Source organism: Cupressus sempervirens, chromosome 7 (genome assembly GCF_028749045.1).
Source record: "Cupressus sempervirens isolate cs-2001-9-10 chromosome 7, ASM2874904v1, whole genome shotgun sequence".
NCBI lineage: Eukaryota > Viridiplantae > Streptophyta > Pinopsida > Cupressales > Cupressaceae > Cupressus > Cupressus sempervirens.
Genome location: NC_143124.1, coordinates 172,567,677 through 172,595,638, shown reverse-complemented (window position 1 = coordinate 172,595,638; position 27,962 = coordinate 172,567,677). Strand labels below are relative to the sequence as shown.

General features: G+C 36.5%; 1 protein-coding gene across 4 annotated transcripts; it reads right to left on the bottom strand.

Annotated features, from left to right (window-relative positions):
• LOC149546071 (uncharacterized) lies at positions 1 to 27,962 on the bottom strand. 4 transcript variants are annotated; one of them, XM_089790981.1, is made up of 5 exons: positions 27,384 to 27,962; positions 26,089 to 27,308; positions 15,039 to 15,103; positions 856 to 943; positions 1 to 479 (listed from the first exon to the last, which is right to left on the bottom strand). In XM_089790981.1, the coding sequence occupies exons 1-2, from the start codon at positions 27,913 to 27,915 to the stop codon at positions 26,107 to 26,109; spliced, it is 1,734 nt and encodes a 577-aa protein (XP_089647107.1). In that variant the 5' UTR covers positions 27,916 to 27,962; the 3' UTR covers positions 1 to 479; positions 856 to 943; positions 15,039 to 15,103; positions 26,089 to 26,106. The 4 variants fall into 4 exon arrangements, with proteins under 4 accessions (XP_089647107.1, XP_089647104.1, XP_089647105.1 ...); XM_089790978.1 differs by having other exon boundaries at positions 26,089 to 27,961; XM_089790979.1 differs by lacking the exon at positions 15,039 to 15,103 and having other exon boundaries at positions 26,089 to 27,961.

The following is a 27,962-nucleotide window of genomic DNA, read 5'->3' as shown; positions in this document are numbered from 1 at the left end:
TTTTTGGGAAAGAGGTTGAATTATAATTTATAATGGAGTTCAATGGGAAAGAAGAGGCATTCTAAATTTATGTTTTTCGTTATTTTCTCTCTGCAATATGTATTCCTGGTACTGGATGAAACCCCTGTAGAAACAGTTGTTCTGGATGCAACCCCAGCACACAATATTGATGGATAATTTTATCAGCACGTCAAGTCAAGGAACTGTAGCAGCAAGCCATGAAATATAGTTGTTCTGAAAGCAGTCAAGGGATTTTGGGAGCGATCTGCAAGTACACAAGGCTTCCCTGATCTGAAACCTCATGCCATTCTCTGGTATTGTAATAGCAGGATTAATATAGGACTCACAGCCTTCGATAGTTGAAAATACACACAGCTGCCTGGTGTCTACAGTTGATTTTTAAAGCTCAATAATTCAGGTTTCATCAGCACAGCAATCTGGTATACTTTTAGCTCATATTCATTGTATAACTCCAAATTCTGCAATCACAATTAGATGGTGAATTCTATCAGAACATTTCTAGTAATTTAATTAAAGCAAGTTCCATGCGAATAAAGGGAAACTAAATAATACTTGCATAAGATTTCCTATTACTTGTGTGATTGAATCAGTTTGTAATAATTCCATGACTTTTTTGTATTTCTCCTAAGAGCTAATAGTCAGGATATTTCAAAAGCACATCCATATGAAAAAGACATGCACATGCAAAGCTCACACATCTTATAGAAACTTTCCATTTCCGTCTCTGTCTGGAGTTATTTTCAACAAAAGGAGCCTATGTAATAATAATTAATAAATAATAAAGTAGGGAAATAAATAGATGAACATGCTAGGAATAATCAAAGGTTGAGATACCTGTTTCCGATCAAAAAATTCTCTCATAACTCACGAGGTTGGCCTTCCACCAAGGATAGTTATTTCACCAGTCTTCAATGTTGCTGATCTGCATCCATATGAAGTTGACAATAGTGTTGATATAGGAAGAGGTATTATAGATATCAGTTATTGAATTGATTGAATTTCAGAACGAGGCATAGAAGAAATTAATAAAATTCTACAAGGGTTATGAAGAAAACTAGAAACAGAGATTATAAATAGTATGCAGGAAGCTAGAAATGAAAGGGGTTTGCAGAGGATTTATGGTTCGCTAGAGCATTTTTGTATGATTAAGATATAGTTCATTTTGTAGGAGCTCAATGAGTAGGGAATGACAATTTTGCAACTCAGACACTCACTGCTGGAGCTCCTTAAAATCCAAGGGCGATCCACTTCAAACCAAAAAAAAACAAATAAATGAATTGAAAAAAGAATGAGAGTTTCTATTTCATCTTAGTTGTTTTCTTCGAGTGTGATGAGAAAAAGATATCTGATTCTATTTTATATCACAAACTTCTAGAAGCATACCCAATATTATCTTGATAAGTAGAAGATAAGTTCCACAGCAAGTAAAAATTATGATATTGCTATTAGGATTTAACTGTGTAGTTTTTGAGTCAAACTCATTGACCCATATTTCATGACTAGTGATTCAACACCAATCCATCTCTCATGAGAATAAATGGAACACTTAGCACTCATTGGACCTAGGTGATGCTCACAAAGGTGAAGCACCAGGACTTACTGAGAGGTCACCCATCCCAGTACTACTCTAGCTTGAGCGCACTTAACTACAGAGTTTCCTCCATGGCAAAATCCACTCTACTTGCAACCCCATTTGCAAAACCTTCACAAGTGTTGTGCCTTATGAACCATTCATTAGAAAGCCCCTTAAGCTCATTGATTGATAAGTAGGATATAATTTCCACAGCAAGTCAAATTATGATATTGCTATCATGATTTATCAGTGTAGTTTTTGAGTCAGACTAATTGACCCATATTTCATGAGTAGTGATTCAACACAAATCCATTTCTCATGAGAATAAATGGAACACATAGAACTCATTGGATCTTGGTGATGCTCACAAAGATGAAGCACCAAGACTTCCCGGGAGGTCACCCATCCCATTACTACTCCAGCTTGAGCACACTTAACTATAGAATTTCCTCCATGGTTAAACCCACTCTGCTTGCAACCCCATTTGCAAAACCTTCACCGAGTGTTGTGCCTTATGATCCATTCATTAGAAAGCCCCTTAAGCTCATTGATTGATAAGTAGGAGATAATTTCCATAGCAAGTCAAATTGTGATATTGCTATTAGGATTTAACTGTGTAGTTTTTGAGTCAAACTCATTCTTATTTTCACAAGTTTCAAAAGTACATCAGATATTATCTTATCCTCATAAGTTCAAGAAGTTTCCAAGATAGGAAGAGTAGAAGCAAAGCCTATTTAAAGCAATGTTACACCAGTATGGGGGTACTTCAAGACGCCGAGACACCAGAGTGAGCTTCCAGGACATGAGGGAAAATGGGCCTCATTTTTGGGACGGTCAAGGGACAATAGCAAGGGGAGGACGAGCCAGAGAGGGGGTGTTGTATAGTATACATATATAACTTGAAATGCTAGTTATGAAATATGTTTCAATAGTTCACTAGAACATACCAAATTAAAATACTTGAACATAGCAAAATTGCAACATGAATTAGTGTTACAAACATAAATGGCAAAATACTTGACTGATTAATCAGAGATCAAATGATCTATATATACAAAGAAGAGAGTCGAATAGAATAGAAACATTCTATTCTAGACTACACCTAAATATTAGAAACATTCTAATATTTATAGAGATACAATAAGATACAATAGTGAGCATTAAAAAGAAACATAAATATTATTCTAATACCCCCCCTTAATGCTCAATCTATTTACTACACCAATAGATCCCCTGAATTTAACAAACTTGTCAGGACCAAGGGGTTTTGTGAAAATATCTGCCGGTTGCTCTGAGGTAGGGACATAGAGTAACTGAATAGATCCATCTTCTACTAACTATTGGATGTAATGGCAATGAAGCTCTATGTGCTTGGTTCGTTCATGAAACACCGGGTTGTTAGCAAGTTTGAGTACTCCCTAATTGTCTGAAAACAAAGAAGTCGGACTTGCTTGACAAATATGCATATCTGCAAGCATCTGACAGAGCCAAACTGCTTCACAAGCTGCCTTGACAGCTCCTCTATATTTTGCTTTTGTAGAGGAGAGTGCCCGTGCCTATTGCTTCTTAATGGTCCGGGTAACTGCTGCAGATCCGATATTGAACACATAGCCAGAAGTAGATTTCCTATCATCAATTGAACTAGCCCAATCGGAATTGGCGAATCCACTGAGCTGAGGAGTAGCACTCCTTGTGTAAAGAAGACCATAATCTGAAGTACCATGTACATAGCGCAGCACACGTTTCGTTGCAATCCAATGATCAGTCTTGGGGTTCGTCATGAACCGTGAGATGTAGCTGACTACAAAACTGAGATCAGGTCTAGTAGTAGTAAGGTAGATGAGACTACCTACTAGTTGCCTGAAGAGTGTTTCATCTACAGGAGGAGAATCAGATTGTGCAGACAATTTCAGACCAGTCTCCATAGGAGTGGAGGCAGGTTTGCAATCTTGCATTTGAAACCTATCAAGCAAATTTCTGGCATACTTGGATTGAGACAAAAAAATACTGTTGTCACTCTGCCAAACCTCAATACCTAAACAATAATGAAGCAATCTAAGATCTGTCATATAAAAAGTTCTGCACAGATCCTATTTGATTTTTGAAATCAAATGTTCTAAACTCCCAGTAATTCCACATAGACAACAAGGAAAAGAATATCATACCAGAGTGTTTAATATATAGATTATTGTCTGATGGGCTACATTGAAATCCCTGAGAAACCAAGTACTAAGCAATCTTTGTGTACCAAGCCCGAGGAGCCAATTTAAGACCATAGAGGGCCTTCTAGAGTCTACATACTTTTGGTTATGAACTAGCAACCTTGAAACCTAGGGACTGCATCATGTAGACTTCTTTTTGTAATTCACCATTGAGAAAAGCACTCTTCACATCCATCTGATGAACTTTCCAACCATACTGAGCTGCAATCGCAAGAAGAAGGCGAATAGTGCTCATCTTGGTTGTCAGGGCAAAGGTCTCCTCATAATCAATGCCTTTGCATTGGGTGAATCCTCGAGTAACAAGTCTGGCTTTGTATTTGTCCAAGGTACCATCTGCATGGTACTTGACCTTATAGACCCATTTACAACTAATGGGTTTCTTCCCAGGAGGGAGATCTAAAAGAACCCAGGTGTGGTTCTTTTGAAGACTTTGAAGCTTAGCATCCATGGCCTATTCCCATTCTGGAATTCCTTTGGCCTCTGCATATGTCTAGGGCTCAGGGATACTGTGAATGTTGACCATAAGAGCAACATTAACTATGTTGTGCTAAATACTCTTATTTCTGGAGGTTCTACCCTCAATGAGTTCATCAAGACGAAGATCACTAATCGTTTGAGCCCACCATTTTGGCCGAAGAGTAGAGGAGCCAAATCAGATGCTATCGGAATAGCTGGAGCAAGAGCAGGAGCTGTATTATCTAGAGGTGGCTGAGGTGGTGTATCAGTAGCATCAGATGACTCATATAAAATAGAAGGACCCAAGTTAGAGATTGCTGAAGACTGAATCTTGGAATGCAGTGCGGAGGCAGAGAGCTGAAATGGTCTGAGTTCCTCATCAAACACAACATTGCAACTGAAGATTAAACGATCAGTGTTTACATCAATTAGTCTGTAGTCCTTATGTGTGTGACTATATCCTATAAACATGAGTTTCTAGCTTTTGGAATCCAACTTAGCGCGTTTAGCATCAGGAATCCATACATATGCTAAAGAGCCAAAAACTTTCAAATGGTTGATCCTAGGTTTACGACTAGACCAAGCTTCCTTAGGAGTCTTATGTTTAACTGTAAGGGTGGGTGACCAGTTAAGAAGGTAGACAGTTCTGGATACTGCTTCTACCCAATATTTTCTGGGAACATTTCTATGTTCTAACATAGCCCTAGCCATTTCTATGATGGTACAATTTCGATGCTCTACAACACCATTTTGCTGAGGGGTGTGAGGTGTGGTGAACTAACGTCTAATGCCATGAGTAGTACAGAAGGCAAAGAAAGCAAAAGAACAGAATTCCCCCCATTATCGATCCTAAGAGTACGGATGGGGGAACCAAACTCTTTTTCTACTAGGGCTTTAAACTACTAAAATTCAGGAAAAGCATCTAATTTTTGCTTAAGAAAATATACCCACATTTTGTGACTGAAATCATCCACAAAGAGTAAGAAGTACCTATTCCCAATAACAAGAGTATTCATAGGACCACATACATCAGCGTGGACTAGCTGGAGTACTTTAGATGCCCACCATGATTCACCATCCTTAAATGGTGTCCTATGTTGCTTCCTTACTTGGCAAGTTCTACAAACGCGATGGTTCTGGGTCTGGATATTAAGTAGGCCATGGACTAAATCATCCCGAGCAAGTTGTGCTAGATACTGAATGTTCAGGTCACCGTATCACTAATGCCAGAGGCTGCTGAGAGCGGACGATTTGGTGATGAAAGCACGCTCAAAGGAATTGCCTGAATCTACAAGCTTATAAATACCATGATCCTCAAGACCGACAACAAGTGTAATGCGAGAAGCACGATCAATAATTGAACAATTATTTCCACTAAAAACAACATCCACCTGACTAACAGACCGACAACAAGTGTAGTGCTTCATAATCTGACTAATAGACAGAAGATTATGTTTCATGCCAGGAACATAACATACATTGAGGAGCATGAGTCCTCTTCCTTTGGACTGAATCTAAACATGGCCCTTGCCGACAATATTGTATGCCTTGCCGCCTCCAAAGATTACTGAGTCAGAATAGGGAGTGAATTCAACAAACCAATCATGCCTGTGAGTGAAATGTCAGGAGGCACCGGAATCTATGTACCAAGCAGAAGATTTCACATGATCTGTAAGTATGCTGGCCATAAAGGCATAGTAGATAGATTCTTTCTGCTCTAAGTGTTGGGCGGCATTGGCTTGCTTTTTAATTGAGTCTGACTTCTGATGCTGCTGATACAGATTCTCATAATATGTGAATATCTCAAATGGCACAAACTTCGAAATGAGAAAATGAAAGATCCAAAAAACTCGTAGTACCCAGAAGAGAGCGTGAAAAACCCAGAAATAATATGCTATCCAAATCCAAATCCATTGGCTCAAAAATCAAGGCACCCAAAAAAATTCTGACGACGACCCATTTGAGATCTCGAAAAACCCACCAAGAATATGTAATAAAAAAAAATTTCGAGCCCAAAAATTAGGGTTTCGAAAAAACGGCCCTAGCTGAAAAAAGCTTGAAAAAAACCTCAGATTTATTGATAATAATGGTGGATTTGTTAAACAAAATGCTGTTAGCTTCCATCAATGAAGTCGTTTTTGGAGTATGAAGTAAAAAACGGCACTGTTTGTGCAAGAAAGACACCATAAACTGCATTCAGAAAAAGACTATGCCCAAATTTTCAAAAAAAATTGAAAGAAAACAGACCCAAAGAATTTTGAAAAATTCAGTCACGAAATTATAAGGGTTTTCGAAAAAATCCTTATTATGGCTCTGAGTGACAACAAAATCACGAGGTGCAAACAATTTTCTAGTAATGAGCTAGGAAAAAAAAAGTCACGAGTTTTCAGTCGAGAGGTAGGAAAAAAGTCACGATTTTGCAAGAGATCTTCAACAAACCTTCAGACAAAACCCTTGTTCGAAAATCAGAGGATTTTGATATGACGAAGCAAGGATCACAAAAACATAATTTCGAAAATGGGTCTAATAATCTCAAAGAAGAAATTATGATTTTCGAAAAAATTTAGGAAATAGGCTCTGATACCATGTTACAAACGTAAATGGCAGAATACTTGACTGATTAATCAGAGATCAAATGATCTATATATACAAAGAGGAGAGTCGAATAGAATAGAAACATTCTATTCTAGACTACACCTAAATATTAGAAACATTCTAATATTTACAGAGATACAATAAGATACAATGGTGAGCATTAAAAAGAAACATAAATATTATTCTAATAATTAGAACCATTGACATTCAACATAGTCATATATTACATACCCAATAGTAACATTCAAAAATCAAAATTCAAATACACATCCCAGCGGCGGCATGGTTGAGGAATGGCAGAGGTGGGGGTGCCAAGAGCTACAATAGCGTCTCTCCACCACTCTTGGATTCATGCTGACTCAAACTTGCCATATGTATTATTGTTGATGATTGGATACCTTCGTATTATCCTTCAATATGTGGACGATTATTGTTTGATGGAGCCATTTATATTTCGTGTATCACTATTTGCAATATTATTATAAGCATCATTTTTATTTTATTATCATCAATTCTAATCAACAGTTTTTATTACGACTCATTGGTTCGATGTTCATTTGATCTTGGAAAGCCGTTCACTATGCTCGCTTGGTATTCTCTTTGGCAATGGAAGTGTTTTCATCAAGTGGAGATTTTTGTTAGAGAGTATTCAGTGTTCGGTAATTTCGTAGTGTTCTGAAGAAAAACCTGTGATTTGATCTTGCTCATATTCTTGGAATTCATATATGATTCGTGTTGCATTGTGTTTTTCACTAGCCTCTATATATGAACTACAATATCTTGTTTTATTCTTTATTATGTGTGTAAGCAGAAGAATATATTCTGAGCCTATATATTTGCATCATGATTTCAGTTTTGACATTCTCAGTTCATATTATTCTGATCTTTCTTCGATCAGTTTGTGTGGAAGATATTAAAGGATGCAGAGTTTTGTAATTGATTTTTGGTAATTCTAACAAGGAACTATTTTTGATGGGCTGGGTTGTTTCCCTGGGCGAGGTGGGTTTTTCGCAGGATAAAATTCTTCTTTTGTTTGTTTTCTTAGGTTTATACATTTCATTTATCATGAAACTTATATTTTTGGTTCTTAAATTTAATATGGTATTAGAGTCAGGTTTGGAAAATCTGATTCAGAACCCAAAATATCTAGTTATTTGTATTACTTGATTCTCCTTTAGTTGTTCATTTTTAGCGTGTGACAACACTGAATTGTTTGAAAGTTGATAGATTAGATGGCTCTTTAAATTTTTTTCATGGTAGCCTAGAGTTTTTATTGCACTTGAAGAGAATGAACTTCTGATCTATGTTAATTCTGTTGTTACAGAGTCATGTGAAGAAGCTGAAAGAACTCAATGGAAAACGAATAAGATCATGGTAAAGAAGATTATGATTGACTCCATTAAGGATCATCTGATTCTTATCCCTAAATTGCAATCAGCCAAGGAGATGTTTTAGACTCTTAAGGACCTATATGAATTCAATAATACCAGTAGAGCTCTTGCCCTGAGATGTCAAATGTTGCATGTGAAAATGACTAGAGGCGAATCAGTCGTTTCATACTTTATGAAAATTTTAAGAGTTAAAGGGAAGGACCAGCTTAGTGCAATTGGTGAATCATTTGCAAATAAGGATTTAGTTATGCTTACCATGAATGGACTCCTCCACTCTTGGGAATCCTTCATTCAAGTTGTTAGTAGTAGAGATGAGCTCCCAAAATTTAACAGATTGGGAGTTGATTGCATTTAAGAAGAATGCAGATTAGAAGCTACATGAAATGGCTGTAAAATTCACCATGAAGATGATCATGTACTTGCAGCTCACACTTCAAAAGGAAAGGGAAGAAAGGAAACTTCAAAAGATTCAAAGATAATAACTTTGAGTCAGCTCCTAAATCCAAGAAAAAGAAAAGAGATATTTCTAGAATCCAGTGTTTCAAATGTGATAAATATGGACACTAAGCTAGAGATTGTACCTCTAGACCAAAGCCTCAAGCAGCTGCTACAAATGTAGAAAAATCTTCTACTCAAACAGATTCAAGTGAAAATTCTAAGGGATTCTTATTTATTGTTGCACTTTCTAGCAATGTCCCTACAAACAGTGATACTTGGTTGATTGACAGTGGAGCATCTCGTCACATTACTGGTTACCAAGAACACCACTTCAACTTGAAAGAAAGGTATTCTCATCTTCAAGTTATTATGGGTGATGATGCAAGTTATTTTGTTAAGGGTGTTGGCTCTACATCTTTCCAATTGGATTCCTGAATTCCACTACACTTGAGTGATGTCCTCTTTGTTCCTGGTATTAAGAAGAATCTAATTTCTATATCGGCATTAGAAGACAAAGGTTATCATGTTGCCTTTGTTGATGTAAACGTTCTTGCATGGAAGAAGAACTTCAACATTCAATCAACTAGTGAGATTGGAGTTCATCATGATAGCCTCTACAAGCTTTCGGTTCATCCCTTTCAAGCTTTAGTTCATGATACTTCAAATTCAAGTGAACTTTGGTACAAGAGGTTTGGTCATTTAAATTTCAGAACTTTATCTTCTGTGGAGAAGGTTGTGATTGGTATTCCAAAGCTGAACCAATGTCATGAAGGAGTTTGCAAGGATGTGCTCTAGGTAAAAACATTAAAAGTACTTTTCATAGTAGTGAAAATAGAGCTAAAGATATTCTAGAGTTGATTCATTCTGATTTATGTGCTCCTCTGTCAGTTGCTTTTCTTAGTGGTTTCTTGCATTATGTTACTTTCATAGATGGTTTTTCTAGTAAATGTTGGATTTACTTTCTTAAGTCTAAAGAATTTGATAAGTGTTGTCCCGGTTCTAAGAGTTCAAAGCACTTGTTGAAAAGTTATCTAACAAGAAGATTAAGATTTTAAGGTCTGACATTCTCTGGTACCTTTCATAACTTTTGTGCTAAAAATGAGATTAAGAGGGAGTTTTGTGTCCCTTATAATCCTCAATGAAATAGTGTAGCCAAAAGAAAAAACAAGACATTGTTAAGGCAGTGAAGGCTATGATTTATGATCAAAGCCTTCAAACTTTCTTATGAGTTGAGGCTTGCAGGACAATAGTTCAAATTCAAAATCGTAGTCCTCATTAGATTCTAAACATGACTCAGAAGTTTTTACAAATATCAAAACCAAATATCAATTATTTCAGAATTTTTGTTTGCCATGTCTATATTCATGTTCCGATGGAGAAAATATCAAAGTTGGAACCTTCAAGAAGGAAAGGAATCTTTGTTGGCTATAGTGATTCTTCAAAAGCTTACAGAATCTACATTCCAGGTCCAAAGAAAATTGAAATCAGCAGGGATGTTTCTTTTGATGAAGATGTAAATTGCAAGAAAGCAAAAGAATCTAACATGGAATCTAATAGAGAAGACTTTGAATATCCTCAAAATAAAGATATGGATGATTCGGATCCACCTCTAGAGATTCAAAGGGAGAGTACAGATTTTAAATCTTACCACTGATTGTAGCACTTGTTAAACCTATACAACACTTGGTGACAACTCTAGATTGTATGACATTCATGGTATCATGTATCACACTTAATATGCAGACATACACTTCCAGAAATCTGCCAACTCATTAAAATGCTATCACAGTCATTGTATTTCTGATCCTAACACCAATCTTCAGATTTGAACCCTCCTAGTACTGCACAATGACACTCAAAATGAATCACAATCAGATTTTACCTTAGAACCAAACCAAATCCTCCTGGCTGTATAATCTCAACAGTGAGGAAGATGTAATTCTTGAGAATTAACGTCCTCAAGAACCCCAAAGTTAATCTCCAACAAATGACTTAGTTTCTTCTTCCAAGATAACCAACCATGCTGAAAGAGAGCTCTTCAATCTCTTTTATGACACTTTCTAAGAGCTCTTTCACTCATCTTCACAATGTGGGACTAACAAAATCACATTTTTGGCATTTCCTATAATTTCGGGATTTTGCATTTTTGCCCCCTATTTTATTGCGATTTTTTTTCTTTTAATATTTTCATGCCATATAACATGATTTTTCTTCACTTAAGTCCCCACTCACTTTTATTTATGCTTCCCATGTATTATAGAATAAAGCGGGCCATTTAATTAAATATTTCCCACAAACTATAGACTGCATTAATAAAGTGAAATAATTAAGTTTAACTTTATAAAAGGCTTTATCAATTTATAATAAATTATATCAATAATAAATAAATGATCCTATCGATATTGATTAATTTACCATTCACACACCATTGCACCGGAAGTCCAAGTATAGCCATAATAACTTACTAAATTAGTAAGTATGCTCAAATTTGCCTCAAAACCCTTCAGAATGGTCTGCAACTAAAACCGCTTAAACCAAATATCATCAATATCCCTTAGAAGTCTTGGTTAGCCTGTGGGGAACATGGAGAAATGGGCTAACAATAACATCATACAATACGTGCTTGAAAAGGGGACATTATGATCCACCCTTCCTGAAATTCCTTGTCCTCGAGCAATTCCAATGCTTCCCCCAAGATCATTATGTAGAACCAAACTAAAATTGAGTATGATCCTAGGGTCCCAAGCCAACCTAGGAGATCTATAGCACCAACTCTTGAAAGCACTAGCCTATTGGATGACCTTCTGATAGCAACTAGTATGTAGAGCAATCAAATACTGCACTATTTCCACCAACTCTTCTGGAAACTGCTCTCCAAAAAAACTAAACCGGAACACCATAAGAGCAACCTCCAATAAGCCCTGATTGGCTTCCTCATCCTCAATTGCTATACTATAAACCCAAATGATCCCAGGGTTCCAAATCAATCTCATAAAGGAACCACCATGCTGATACTGCACTACTCTGATCTCAACATGAAACTTTTTTTTTGTGACATCCCAATGAAATCAATAATTGCAACCCCAATAACTAACATGATCCTGGGCAATTGGAAGAAATATCTACTCGACCCAAAACCATAATCCTCAGTATGTCTGCTCATGAAGTCCCAAATAAGAAACAAATATATCACAAATGAGGGACTAATACTGATGCTTGTACAACTAACCCTGAAATTAGCTAACCAAGTAGTGTATCTGTGATTAATAATTGAAATTATATGACTGGTACATAACCTTCAAGTGTCAAGGTAGGAACCTTTAGTACAGCAACAAACCCAACTCACTGCAATCAACCAATTATTATTGAGAGGCATGCATACTAACATCATGAAGTGACTGCAAGGATCCAAAGTCTCTCGAGTGAAAGTGGAAAATAATTGTACTAAACCAAGAGGACCTCCCACTGGCTGTACTGAAATCTGCAAGTATTCAAAATCAGATTGCCTCAGGATTGAGGTCAACATAAATAATATGAAAAATCTAGGACAGCAGTAAACAATCGAAAATCTCACTGGATACATAGAACTAATATGGGAGTAACATAAAACTCATTTCCTATGATCAAATCTCTTCTACCATCAATCCTCAACCAAAAATTGCTCATTTGCTGGACTAAATAAACCATCCTACTCATTTTGCAAATCAAAATTTGAACTCATCTAATCTGACCAGAGAGTGGTCAATGATGCTAACAATTATTATTATAACTCCAAAGATCTCTGAAAAATGAAGCAGAGCATAAAGAAATTTCTTGTCCTGGACCAATTCCAAAGGTAAAATCAGCTAAGAAGCCAGATTCGTCCCCTGCTGCCCGAATTCAAATCGGGGTCCGCACGAGTCCAAATTCACCGCAGGCTCACTGCAGGTCCAGGCAGGGTCCTTAGTTTTGACTGTGAATTTGTCCGGGTCCTTGCTGGATCGAACCTAGACAAACCCACAGTGAACCCGGGGCTAAAACAACTTTTAAGAGTGTTTTTTAAATTGTTTTCTTATGTAACTCTCAAAGGAACTTAATAAAAAACATTTCACTCATCTAATCCCTTATGTCAAGGAGGAGGATGATGATATGGCAGCATATGGGACTAGTGGAACCAGTTTGGGTTCCAATGATGAAGATCTAGATATAGTTGTAGTTGGGGATGAAGCCACTGATCCCTCATTTTATGATGATCCATTTGACTCTTGAAGGGCATTTGATACTATGATTATTAATAAACTATTAAACACTTGTCATCTATCATCATGTTTCAAACTTTATTATTTGATGAACTTGTCTATGTTTTGCAATTTAGTAATTCAATGTATTATTTGATGAACTAGTCTATGTTTTGCAATTTAGCAATTCAATGTATAATTTTCTTTACAATCATGAAAATAGATTAATGAGCGAGTATTTAATGTTTATCGTTGGCATTTGGCATTGATCAATGATCAAGCAACAATTGTCCACATTGTGAGATGACTTTGTTTTAAAACTATGCATGTTTCTCTTGTGTGTGTGTGTGTGTGTGTGTGTACTCACGAACCCACCCATGAACCCAAATGAGAAAAAAAAAATTGCCCAAACCCACGAACCCGAACACCGAACCCAAATCGGCAACTTAGGTAAAATGTTGAAGCTCCAAGCAATCTACAACTGAAAATCCTTACTTCCTTGACAAAAGATATTGTATCAATTCCCCTAGACAAGAGCAAACCATAAAGTGAAGTGACTGATCTGCAACTAAAAAGCAAGCTCAAAACTGAAGTCAATATCTATTATTTGCCAGGTAACAGTTTCAAGATTGACCATTAGTTTAATGCTCCAATCCTACTTAAAATCTCTCTCACCAATCCATTTGTAGATGAACCAATGGAATAATAAGATGGCTGGTAAGGAATGGAACAACACTATCAATTCTGAAATTTAGACCATCACCCCAATATGTTAATGTTTTGCTCAAAAATAAAGATAACAGCAATAGGAAAAAGTAGAACAAAATAGGTACAAAAGATGCAACGACTTTATCCTAGGAAAAACCAAGCAACACCAAAAAAATGCCTCTTATTGATAATAAAATGTTCGAGTACATGGCTTTCCACTTCATTGATTTACAATATACCAAGCAATCATATAAATAGATTGCATAAGACTTCATCTTACACATGAAGGTCTCTTTGAGTCCTAAAATAAGACCCTTCATATTTCCACATATTTAACACTTTACATTTTCATATGCATGCATCTTTGCATGACATATGACACATATCTTTTTGCATAATATTAACTTAAATTTAATCACAAGTATCTCTTTCAGCTGAATATAACCATAATAGTCATAACAAACATATTTCTATATCATAAAATCAGAGATAAAAATTAGTATCACAGCTACCAACTTCAACACTCAATCTTAGCAAGAGAGAGATCTTTAGTCAGGCATGCACACATAGGTACAACCAAAGATGATATATTCACTTAACATATGTTATATCAGCATAACATAAATTACCGTAGTTATTTCATAAGCATATAGAATGGAGTCACACACGTGACTTTCACCATGCTTGCTTGCAAAGGGTAAAACGAAGACTTTTATCTCAAAACTTCTCCCAAAAAAGGATACATTTACACCATGCCTACTCTCAGAGAGTGATCCACCATACCTACTCGCAAAGGGTGGAACAAGGGCTTTTACCTCAGACTTTTCCCAAAGAAGAATGCATTTCCACCATGCCTACTCGCAGAGGGTGGTCCACTATACCTACTCAAAGAGTGGAACGAGGGTTGTCGCCTAGAACTTCTCACAAAGAAGAATGCATTAAAAATTGAGATTTTCCCTTAACAGTGACTCTCTCTTGGCAAGGATAACTTTAATAACTGAGATTTATTTTCCTCTTAATAGAAACTCCTTCTCAACAGGGACTTATTTAATAACAGACTCTCTCTCAGAAGGGAGAGCTTTAATAATAGAGTCTCCCTCTCAACAGGGACAACTTTAATTACCACAATAAGATGACTGACTATTCCATAAAATTGTGAAGGGTTGGACATCTCCCTTTGTCATGTAACCTGTCTCTGAAGCTGATTAGTCTCTCTATCTAAATATGATCTTCACCTTTTAATAATCTGTCATCAATTTAGTATCAAGACTGCAAACAATGTTGCATAATCTCTCACCATTCCATAACATCTTGCAACCATGAGAGATTAAGAACTCATTAAATCAATTTATAATAGAAATTGACGTTAAAATCATACACTATTTTAAGTGATATAACATTCATGATCAATACTCACAAATAGAATACTTATCTCTTTGTAATCTGAGCCCAATAAGAGATGATTCCTTTATTTCGAATCCACTGCAGAATACAAATACAATGTGAAACAGAGGCTAAGAACCCTCAACAATACCACACAGTCCACAAAATGAATTTATTTATGCAATAAGATAGACTAAAAGTTCTACATAGTATGCAAAATTTCTAAGGAAATTGATCCTTCAAAAGAAACTAATCACAAATGAATTAATAAAGCATCAGTACTGAAGAAAATATATACTTTAACCTCAGACAAAGACTGCCCGATATTTTTTGATATATCACTGCTTCAAAATAATCACATGAATACACATCAAAAGAACTCATGTCCATCGACTAATTTACATTAAACAACAGGGACAATGGTGAAATGAATGTCCGTCCTAGCCTTTGACCAAATCCATGTTCCCACTAAATCATTGCTTAAAATGAATTCAAACAGAAATCACCGATGATCATCATGAGTTTGATGTAAATTATGTCTCTCAATATAAACTTTTCGTTTATCAAAAACACATTGAACTATTTTGATACACATATATCAAAGATATAATGCAACAGACTAAGAAGAAAAAACTGTTCAGAATAGAACATTGAAGAAGAATTCATGCCCATATGGGACTAGCAAAAATAAAGATTGACGACAAAATAATTAGAAGAGTGACGAAAGACTCTTTGTTTTCCTTCACAATACACTGCGGCGTTACATATATCACCGTTATGAATACAGCACAAGAAGAAAAATCGCACATATTAAAATGTTTGCCAACATACGGAGTCAACAAAACCAAGATGTTAAGTCACCATTCCCAAATAAGAATAAGATGAATAAATATACCTTGTGACTACGCTGGAAAATCATCACATTCTACAAAAAGAAACACACAAACATGAACAGCAGGACAAAGTAATTTGCAGGACAAAATACTGAAAAGGCCTATGAAGGTAATCCACAAGACAGGGATTATAAAATTTGTTCCCAACACAAAAAATATAAATTAAAAAAAGAATTCCCGAAGAACTGATTTGAGGAGACTTGGTAGTGGTCACTGCAAGGATGGAAATTGAAGAAAAGAACTCTGCTCCACTGTAAAAGAACAATATTGCCTCGCTAAAGAAGGCAGCCCAACGCCACCACTATTACATGTATATGCATACTCTCAAAGAGAGTGCAAGTAGTACTAGTTATCATTAAGTGTTCGAGTCAATCAAGCATATCAAAGGATAACAGATCCTCGTGTCCCACAGGATAGTACTGAATCTTGCCATATAATAGGCAATGCTTTGAGGAAATCTACTAGCGAATAATAAGAATTTGTCGATAAAGAGGAAGACAGAATCTACATGAAGCACCAAATAACTCGAAAAAAACTGAGAAAGGGCAACACTCCATATGATATCCGTCAAGAGATGATAGCTAATACCATACAAACAACAATAGTAGGAACATGCTGACAAAATACAGAGTGCATCTGTTGTCGGTAAATGTATAATGTAGCCGACAAGTAGAGTAGTATCCGAACAGGCGTGTGACGCTTTACTCACCCCTTCGGAAAGGTATATGTACACGTCTGAGATGGACTTTGGAATCATCATTGATCATTGTAGTCATTGTATTTGGATTGTAATCAGCAAGTGCATACATGAATAAAGTACCTATTCTGCATTGAGTCATGTTATACATGTGTTAAACTTCTTACCCTGTACGGTAAACAGCATCAAATTGAGAAAGAGATATGTCACGAAGCTACCTGTTAATTCAACACTCCTATATTGCTGATTTTTAACCTGGTTCGAATATCATGTTAATGTTTTGCTCAAAAATAAAGATAACAGCAATAAGGAAAAGTAGAATAAAATAGGTACAAAAGATGTAGCGACTTCATCCTGGGAAAACTCTTCAACTCAAAGGGGAAAACCCAGCCGCACCAGAAGAATACCTCTTTTATTAATTATAAAATGTTCAAGCACATGACTTTCCACTTCATTGATTTACAATATACCAAGCAATCATATAAGTCGATTGCATAAGGCTCTTCATCTTAAACACAAAGGTCTCTTTGAGTCCCAAAAATAAGACCCTTCATATTTCCACACATTCAAAACTTCATTTTTCTATATGCATGCCTCTTCAGATGACTTATGACACATATATTTTTGCATAATATTAACTTCAATTTAATCAGAAATATCTCTTTCAGCTGAAGATAACCATAACAGTCATAACAAATATATGTCTATCTCATAAAATCAGAGATAAAGATCTCTATCACAGCTACAAACTTCAACACAAAACTCACTCCAACCATCCACAAGACTGGTTTTTATCAACATGTACCCAATAATTTGCATCAGATGAATTTGGAAACACTCCCATGTTTCCTTAAAGGTCACGGCACTTGAATATCCCTTAGTCATTATCTGAGAATTTTCTCTATTGCACACCAAATAATATGGACCTCTAAATTTCAGAAGTTTTTTCTCAGCTGCAGCAATAAGATAAGGGGTTTGTCATGATCCTTCAACTATATCAAAAATTTTATATGCATGACATCTTTTCATTTCAAGTAACACTGTCATATTATCCTTGGCCATTACAAGTAGTACATCACCTCTATACATTCTTCCCTTTGAAAAGATAAGATTCTTAGATGAACTTCACTGGGTTGCCTTGCTTAATTCATGAGGTTGATTTGCTCTTTGATTTGATAAGTGTTGTTTTCTAGGGGCAGCCAACAACTTAGCATCCTTCGTTCCTTTCTTCCATTTATCACATAAACTTTGGGTCTTCAATGCACCTTCCACACTGTTGCAAATTAAAGAAGACCTCTGGTAGGTTGAATCTACACAAAAACATCAGGTATAGCCCTTGAATCCTGAGAGCCATCATTGGGAGACTTGATGAAACTTATGTCTTCATACTTTAGGATTGCCTCTCATGATTGCAAGAAGATAGCCATAGGTGACCAGTGTTGTAACTCAGAAAATTAGAATTCAGTTTACTCCTTAAAGTACAGTCATCAACACACTTAAGCACCTCTCCTTCCATATGAAGTTGCACATTTAACTCGTGTCGTTTTATGAGATATTTTCAATTGAAAATCAAGTGCGTCACCCTTTATTGATGTTGTCACATGACTACAAGTGAACAAGTTATTAATAGCCAAGGATTCTTCATATAGAGAGAGTGAGTCAACAGTAGAATCACTCATATCAGGTGGTATCCAAGGGAGATATCCATCTGCCTCACAATGTGAACCATAATTAATACCAAAGCTGGAAACCATACTCCAACTTAGTTTAGCATCCCATATGCTCTTTCCATCAAGTGAAATACTACAACCAAATGTAGTTCCATTGTCTAACTCAAAGAGTGAATTATCATTTGTCTTCTTATCACCCATCTCAAACAATGGGTTATAAATGAGCACCTCAAGTTGATTCTTCCAGCCATGTTTATGCAAACCAAGCCAACTGCTGCTTTGATGAATATCAAAATCCGAATTGATATATCTTTCATCAATGACTCCAAGGGTGTCCCAAATCTCTTGTGCATCCTCATTATCATTTTCAGCACTATATTGTGGATTCAAGTTATCCAAGCTCCTAAACTCCTACTCAAAGTCAGCCATGTGCAAAGATAAAATCAGATTTTGTTTCAAAAAAATTATCACAATCATCAATACTATCCTCCATACATGCATTATGGTCATCATCACAATCAAAATGAAATTCATCTTCTGCAGGATCTCCATCATACTTAGGTTCCACCACACTCAGATCCCATTTGTCAAAAGATTGATTGCTTTGTTCAGAAATTAAGTGCTTGTTGTCCTCTTTTTGTGAGTGGTTATCTTTGTGAGAGACTCACTAGTATTGATGTCTTCATAGACAATTCTCTCCAAAGGTTGTATATGATTATCCAACCTATATCTATTTGAACCATCATGTTTGGAAACATCTGATCTCAAATCCAAGGCTATTGTTTTGTCTTTCTCTTCATGCACAAACTCATCAATAGTAATTGTGTCCGTGTCCAAATAATCGCTCTGAAAATCTACCACCTGATTTCTATCTACCTAGGCACTATCTCCATTCAAATGATTTGCTATGAACCTCTTTTCATTTGTTTGTTTCTCGTTGTCTCTTGCACTAGAAGAATATTTTTCATTTACTTATTCCTTTTTAAGGGTGGATCTTAACCATCCAGGATGCTCAAGCAAGTACTGAAGATCTTCTAGCATCTCATCGTAATTCTTCATCTTTATGATAGCACTATTGTTTCCTCCATTATTTTTGTCATTGTTGACATCAATACCCATTTGTCTAGCCATCATTTGAATCACTACGGCATTGGTTGATTCTGCTCCTGAGCTCTGTATTCGTCCATATTCCCCATAACCTGTTCACCTCAAGTGTTCTTTTGGATTTCTCTGCCCTCCTTGCTCTACGTTCAGCAATCATGTCACTGTCTAATCATTTTGTATTGTAGCCACCAAGATGGCAAGATACACTGATCTTATACCACTGTAATGGCCAGCCCCCTTTATTGCTCCTAAAAAGTTTATCATTCAACACTTCTGAATTTTGTTAAACAGTTTGAGAGCAATCTGGAAACTTAGTTACAGAATGAGTTTGTAAGCTGGAGTAGGAGAGCATGATGATGTTTGTGTTTACTAAGTAGTTTAGCTCAAGAATCAAGGGAAGTGTCATGTAACAATATTTGCACAAAATGAGTATGACATTCAATACAAATTCATAGAAGTTGACTGTATTCTATTTACTGGTAAACAACTGTAGTAACTTTTCAGATCAATCAGTCATAGTAATGCCTTTCAAATGAATGTTGGTGCTTATTTCTTACATACTAAAAACAATGATTGATGTTGCAACACTAGAACAGCTTCAGAACTTCTCTAACATGTGAAGAGCCTCTGAACCCTATTTTAGCTACTCCAAGGACTCGTAGGAACTTGTGCTCCACATCATGGCTCTAGTACAGCATAATAGCAGCAATATGATGGCTGTAAATGACTCTCAAACAGACTGTTGGTCCAACATTGCCACTGTGCTTGATGATTGCCCTACAACAACTTCCTTATGCCCAATTTATGGCTAGAATGGTACTACTGTAGCACTTCTGAAACCTGTACAGCATCTCAATGACAACTCCAACTTGTATGATGTACATAGTATCATGTATCACAGTTAATATGCAGGCATACACTTCCAGAAATTGGCCAACTTGTTAAAATGCTATCACAGCCATTGCCTGTCCAATCCTAACACCAATCTTCAGATTTGAGGCCTCCTGGTATTGCACAATGACACTCACAATGAATCACAAACAGATTTTACCTTTGAAGTTTGAACCAAACCAAAACTTCCTGGCTGTGTATAGTCTGAACAGTGAGGAAGAGATGTAATTCCTGAGAATGAACGTCCTCAAGAACCCCAAATTTAATCTCCAACGAATGACTTAGTTTCTTCATCCAAGTGTAACCAAGCATGCCGAAAGAGAGCTCTTCAATCTCATTTATGACACTTTCTTAGAGCTTTTCACTCATCTTCACAATGTGGGATGAACAAAATTGCTTTTTTGACATTTCCTATAATCAAAAGATTTCACATTTTTGCCCCCTATTTTCTAGTCGCTGCTTTTTCAGCCCCTATTTGTCGCAATTGTTTTTTCTTTAATATTTTCATGCCATATAACATGATTTTCCTTCACTTAAGTCCCCACTAACTTTTATTATAAAATAAAGGGGGCATTTAATCAAATATTTCTCATAAACTATAGACTATAATAAAGTTAAATAATTAAGCATAACTTTATAAAAGGCTTTATTAATGCATAATAATTAATTAATTATATCAATGATAAATAAATGATCCTAGCGATATCGAACAATTTACCATCCACACGCCACTGCAATGGAAGTCCAAATAAAGCCATAATGACGTACTATAAAGTAAGTTTACTCAAAACTACCTCAAAACCCTTCAAAATAGTTTGCAACTAAAATTGCTTAAGCTAAATGTTATCAAGATCCCTTAGAAGTAGTGTAACACCTATACTAGGGCACATCAGGACGAGGGGCGTAGGGAAAATGGGCCTCATTTTCGAGAGAGCAGGGGACGGCTAGGGAACGGTGGCAAGTGGTGAACGGGGCAAGGAGGGTGTTCCATAGTACACATATAGAACTTGAAATGCTGATTATGAAATGATGTTTCAGTAGAATATACCAAAATAAAATACTCGAATATAAAAAAATTGCAACATGAACTAGAACCATTAAACATTCAACATAGTAACATATTACATACCTAATAGTAACATTCAAAAATCAAAATTCAAATAGAAATTCAAGTAATGGTGGCATGCTTGTGGAATGGTGGAGGTGGGGGGTACTTCAGTCCTCAAGTACCCAGCACAAGGATGTCTCAGGGACGGGTACTTCAATTTTTGGGAGGGGGGTGCGAGTCCTCATGTTACACTACTTAGAAGTCTTGGTTAACCTACAACGACCATGGAAAAATAGGCTAACAATAACATCATACAATATGTGCTTGAAAAGGGGGCATTATATGAAGAAGCTTCAATTAAGAAGGTATGGAAGCATGCCATGATGAAGGAATATTAGTCCATCATCAAAAATGATGTATGGGACACTGTTCAAAGACCAAAAGGAAAATCAATTGTTTCATCTAAATGTTTGTTTAAAATTAAGCATGCAGTTGATGGAAGTATTGAAAAACATAAAGCCAAATTTGTAACTAGAGGCTTTTCACAAAAAAAAGGCAATGACTATAAAAACCTTTGCACCAGTAGCTCGTTACACTTCCATCCGAACCATCATAGTTATTGCAACAATGAAGGGCTGGAAACTTCATCAAATGTATGTGAAAACAGCCTTCTAAAATGGGGTAATTGAAGAGAAAGTATACATTGAGCAACTAGAGGGCTTTGTTATTCACGATAGGGAGTCTCATGTGTGCAGGCTGAAAAAGGCATTGTATGGCCTTAAGCAAGCTCCTTGTGCTTCATGTGAGAGAATTGATCACTATCTTCTAAGTTCAGGTTTAAATAAAAATGAAGCATTATACTTTAAAGTAAATGATGACAAAGTGTTGATTCTTGTATTTTATGTTGATGACTTTTTTCTCACTGGTAATGATAATCTCATTGTCAAATGTAAGGAGTGAGCTTCAAAATTTGAAACGAAAGTTCTTGGTTTGCTTCACTACTTCCTTGGGCTTCAAGTATGACAAAGAACAATGAAATCATATTAAGTCAAGGTTGATATACAATTGATATTTTCAAAAGATTTGGCATGTAGAGTGTAAATCTATGGTTACTCATAAGGAAGCAAATTTGAAAAAGTTACATGATGATGCAGTTGCTTCAAATTTGCTTGATCCTATTATGTATAGACAGTTGATTGGCTATTTAATGTATTTGGTGAACACAAGGTCTGATCATATGTTATGCAACTAATAATTTAAGTCAATTTATGTGTGAACCAAGAAAAAATCATCTTTTGGCAACCAGATACATATTCAGATATATTTGTGATACAATGGGATGTGACTTGAAATATTCTTCATGTGTAGTGCTGAACTTGTAGGGTGTTTCTTGATTCAAATTGGGCAAGGTGTGTGCCTGACAAGAAGAGTACTTCAGGATGTTGTTTCACCCTAAAGCTATGATTTCTTGGTGCAGCAAGAAACAATCTTGTATTGCTCAGAGTACAGCTGAAATAAAAAATGTTGCAGCATGTGTGCCTACAAGAGAAGTTGTGTGGTTTCAAAAATTGCTTGCAAGTCCATTTGGGCAGCATTTGCAACCTACAGTGACTCTGTGTGATAACCAAAGTTATGTGAAGCTTTCAGTTAATCCAATGTGGAAATTAAATACCATTATTTTGAGAGATATGGTTCAAAGGAAAGTGCTTGGGCTCAAGTGCATTTCTATGAAGGAGCGGACTATGGACATTCTCACCAAGCCACTTTTGAGAGTAAAGTTTTGCTACTTCCGAGATAAGTTTGGTACAGTGGAAAATGACATTTTTGCTGAGAGAGAGTCTCAGTTTCAATAATTATTTCACATATTAATGAGTTCTTTTCTGTGAGAGAAGTTTGAGGTGCAAAGGAAAGTGACCGGGCTCAAGTACATTTCTACAAAGGAGCAGCCTGCGGACATTCTCACCAAGCCACTTTTGAGAGTAAAGTTTTGCTACTTCCGAGATAAGTTTGGTACATTGGAAAATGACATTTTTTTCTGAAAGAGTCTCAGTTTCAGTAATTCTTTTCATATATTAATGAGTTCTTCTCTGTGAGAAAAGTTCGAGGCACAGTCCTTGTCATTGAGTTCTTCTCAGAGAGAGAAGTTCAAAGTTCGAGAGAAATTTGAAGTGCAATACCTTATTAATGAGTTCTTCCTTGAGAGAAGTTCAAGGTGCAATCCCTTGTTATGAGTTATCTGCGAGAGAAGTTCAAGGTGAAATCCCTTGTTCCACCCTCTAGGAGTAGCTATGGTGAATCCACCATCTAGGAGTAGCCATGGTGGAGGTCATGTGTATGACTCCATGACTTAATTTTTTGTCTTTTATTTCACCCTGTAGGAGTAGTTATGGTGAATATTGTTATGCTGAGATAACAATTTTATTGTGAAAATCTGTGATGAGATTTGTGTTGACATTATCCTAGTTGCAGCTATGTGCACTTGCCATGAGATGGCTCTCTGAAGATCTCTCTTGCTAAAAGGGCATGTTGAACATTGTAGCAGCAATATAGATATTCATTTGTCATATTCCTGCTCATTCAACTTATGCAAGTTCTGTTCCTACTTCATAAGCTCACTAGTCTCAGTTTGTGATAGTTCGTGGATAGTATATTTCTTCATATTTTGGTGGTGTTCTCTGGTTACCGCAGCTCTGTTGTCTCCTTCAGATTGTATGATGTTCTTCTCATACTTCTCAGCTTATAGCATTAACGTCTTGGTATAACTATATCATACTGAAGTCGTAACTTCTCTCCACCACTCTTGGCTTTGTGCTGGCTCAGATTTGCCATATGTATAATTTGCTGATTACTAGGAAACTTCATATTATCCTTCAAGTGTGTACGTAGATGATTATTGTTTGGTGGAGCCGTTTATGTTTCATGAATCACTATTTGCGATATTATTATAAGCAACATTTTTATTTTATTATCGTTGGTTCTCATTGACAGTTCATATTATACCTCATTGGTTCATATTCTGCAACTGACAGTTGTTTGCTCTTGGAAAACCATTCACTATGCTCGCTTGGTATTCTCTTTGGGGATGGAAATGTTTTCATCAAGTGGAAATTTTTGTTATGGAATATTAAGTGTTCGCTGATTTCATATTGTTCTGAAGAAAAACCTGAGATCTGATCTTTTATCGTCTGTTTGCAATTCATATTTAATACATGTTGTATCATGTTTTTCACTAGCCTCCATATATGAACTACATATCTTGTTTTATTCTGTATTATGTGCCTGAGCAGCAGAATATTTTCTGAGCCTATACATGTCTGCATCGTGATTTCATTTTTGACATTCTCAATTGATTTTATTCTGATCTCTGTTCGATTAGTTTGTGTGGAAGATATTAAAGGATGCAGAATTTTGAAATTGATTTTTGGCAATTCTAATTAAGGAACTATTTTTGGTGGGCTGGATTGTTTCCCTCGGTGACGAGGGTTTTTCCCAGGATAAAAATCCTTGTTTTGTTTGTTTTCTTAAGTTCATGCATTTCATATATTTCTGGTTCTTAAATTTCCCAAAAAAAACATATAAATGAGTCAGAAAACCACTTCAAGGTCCAAGGGCAATCCACATCAAACAACAAAAACACACAAATAAATAAGTCAAAAAAAGAATAAGAGTTTCTATTTCATCTTCTTTGTTTTCTTCAAATGTGATGAGAAAAGCATATTTGATTCTACAGTATTTTATATCACAAACTTCTAGAAGCATGACTAATCTTATTTTATTCTCACAAGTTTCAAAAGTACATCAGATATTATCTTTTCCTCACAAGTACAAGAAGTTTCCAAGACAAGCATAGTAGAAGCAGAGCCCACATAAAGATGACAAGATAAACCATTTGGAGACAGCTGTTTCTGCTTGCAAGTGAAAGGCTGCCTTCCTCTGTCTGCAACAGGTATATTTTAGATTGGCTGCATATTGATCAGCACAAATGTAGGTCTATGTGCCCAAGTTTTAAGGTTGTGATTTCAGCATGATTACCTGATCACTGCGAGCCTAAGTTTCTTGTTTGCTGAAATTTATTTTGGCTGGCCGTTAAAGCCTGAGTAGCTGTATCTAGAACTAAGATTGCCTTGTGCTGAGGCTGAATCTCGTTGGCAATGTATTTAAAAGCTTATGGTTATAATAGGTTCTGTGTTTACTCTTTCCATTGATTTGTTTCCCTAGCCAACCTTACATGCTGTGCTACCATGTGACCAATATAATAGTGAGTTAAAATGTGCCTTATGAAATGATCCAAGAACATGGGATAAATTCAGGTCACCCTTAATTGTATATAAAATTTAAAGTGGAACAAACCGATCCAATAGCTCTGGATACCACACTCCTCTGCAACAGCTACCACCATAATAACAAAAATATCAAGACTCTCACATAAGGCAGTATTATAATGTTATAAAAGTGAGGTTAAAAGTCCGGAGAGACATCCATAGACCAAAAATAAAAGCCAATGAATGCTCTTCCTTGCTTTTTTCAATTATGAATCTGATGAACTTGGATAGGAATTTACAGATCTTTCACATAATAAATGCATACAGTTATAGTAATCACAAAATTTATGGATTTCCATAAAAGACTTGAAGTTAGTATTTCAATATATCAAAATCAAAATGAAATTTGTGGTCAGAAAGCAATTGGATTCTTCGAAATGATACCAGAATGGGTACATAGGTTACATTATTAGCCATATGCCTATGCAAAAACGAATATTTTGCTTCAAATCAACATACATTATATATCTGCCAAAGCTAAATGTTGCTGTAATTCAAACTCTGTGTGCTTGCTTCATTTTGTTCGCCAGCTGCCAATGTAGCCTCCTTGTGCTTGGTAAGCTTGTGACAGAAATCAAGAACATTTGGGTGTGCTTTTATCTTTGATGGATTAAACCCTATGAGTCGAAGTCCATCCAAACTCTTTACACGTGAGAGGGCTACATATACCATGCCATAATCAAATGCCCTCCGAAGATCTGTCTCAACTCTATCCAATGTCATCCCCTGGCATTTGTGCACACTGAGAGCCCATGCTAAAATAAGCGGCACTTGTGTTCTTACAGCCACCTCTTTGTCCCCTTCCAAAATGCTCCATTTCTCAGGTCCTATTACCCTCTCCTGTCCGCATTGAAATTTTACTTTTGGCCAGAGGCGTGTTGCACTGATTTCCTCTGGATAGCCGTCCTCAATAAAATCAACAATTTCACCTGTTGCACCATTCACCAATTTACTTCCTGTTTCTATATTTTTGATAAGCATCACTTGTGCCCCTAAGCAAAGACCAATTTGATCAGGGGCAATTCCACTTTGCAAAAGTTTCTTGGCCTGTTCTTTCCCTGTATCCAGTGCTGTGAAGGTGATAATTTTCTGTCCCAGAAGCCTCAGTTTCTCCTCGTTCTCTCTCCTCACATCCTCATTCCTCGGATACAATCTAACCACAGACCCATCTTCAGCTACAGGCGGACCATGACAGTGGTTCAATTTTGCCAATGTCAATGGGTTCTGCAAACCCTTCCTTATATCCTGCAACATGTCTATCAGACCTCTATCTGACTGCCTGAAAACATGTTTCAGCTCTATCTGCTCGTCAAAGCATTCGTCCCAACAATCTGCCTGAAAGGCGAAGTATTTGTTTGGATTCGGTGGTCTCACAGGTGGAAGCTGAAAGAAATCCCCGGTTACAACAAGTTGCAAGCCACCCCACACTCTTTTAGTTGCCCCCGCCACCGGCTCCCTCAACTCATTGGCCACATAATTCAGGTGATCAAAAAACTCTCCATCAATCATACTTATCTCATCTATAATCAATGCCTTTGCTTCCTTCCATCTCTTAGCTTTATTCCTGTTTCTTTTTATCCTCGCCAACAGCTCAGTTTTACTAATATCCCCAGGAATGGCCCCAACAAAGGAATGTAATGTCATGCCACCCAAATGGCAAGCAGCAATCCCCGTCGAGGCTGTAACAAAGACTGAACTTGAACCATGCATTTTTCTAAGGATTTTCACAACAAACTCAAGCAAATAACTCTTACCTGTACCTGCGGATCCTGTCACAAAAACGGATTGCCCTTTTACAATAGACTGAAGAACTCTGACTTGCTGCTTGGACAATGAAATGGGTTTGCTACATCCTTCGCAGTAGGAATTATCAGAATGATTCCTCAATATATCTATATCTATATCTGGTTGACAAAAGGGCACGCTGTGTTCTACAGGCATTTTCTCCTGGGATGCAATCGGTATTTCCTCCGATTTCCTTCTACTCTTCTGTCTGGTCAGTGCCATTTTCTTGTTTAGCTCCATCCTGTCTTTCTGTTGTTGGGTTAAGGGCTTTTGTACTGGAGATTGTAGCTCAAAACTGTCATATCTTTGAAACCCAGAGCCGTGAGCACCTTCAATTTTAAGTGCAGAGATGTCAGTATTCTCCATATTCGAGCCTTGGATTCCCACAATAAACATTGATAGCCAAAATAATGACAACGCACGGGCCTTAGAACGGCTTAAATAGGTTTGCTTTTTCGGTATTCCCGGGTTCTTAATATTTGGTTCTTCCAACAGATCCATATTACCGATTTTGCCATAATATGGCTAAGTTAAATTAGGTTATGTTG

Coding starts and splice junctions, on each gene's coding strand:
- LOC149546071 (XM_089790978.1), bottom strand. CDS start 27,915: ATGGATCTGTTGGAAGAACCAAATATTAAGAACCCGGGAATACCGAAA.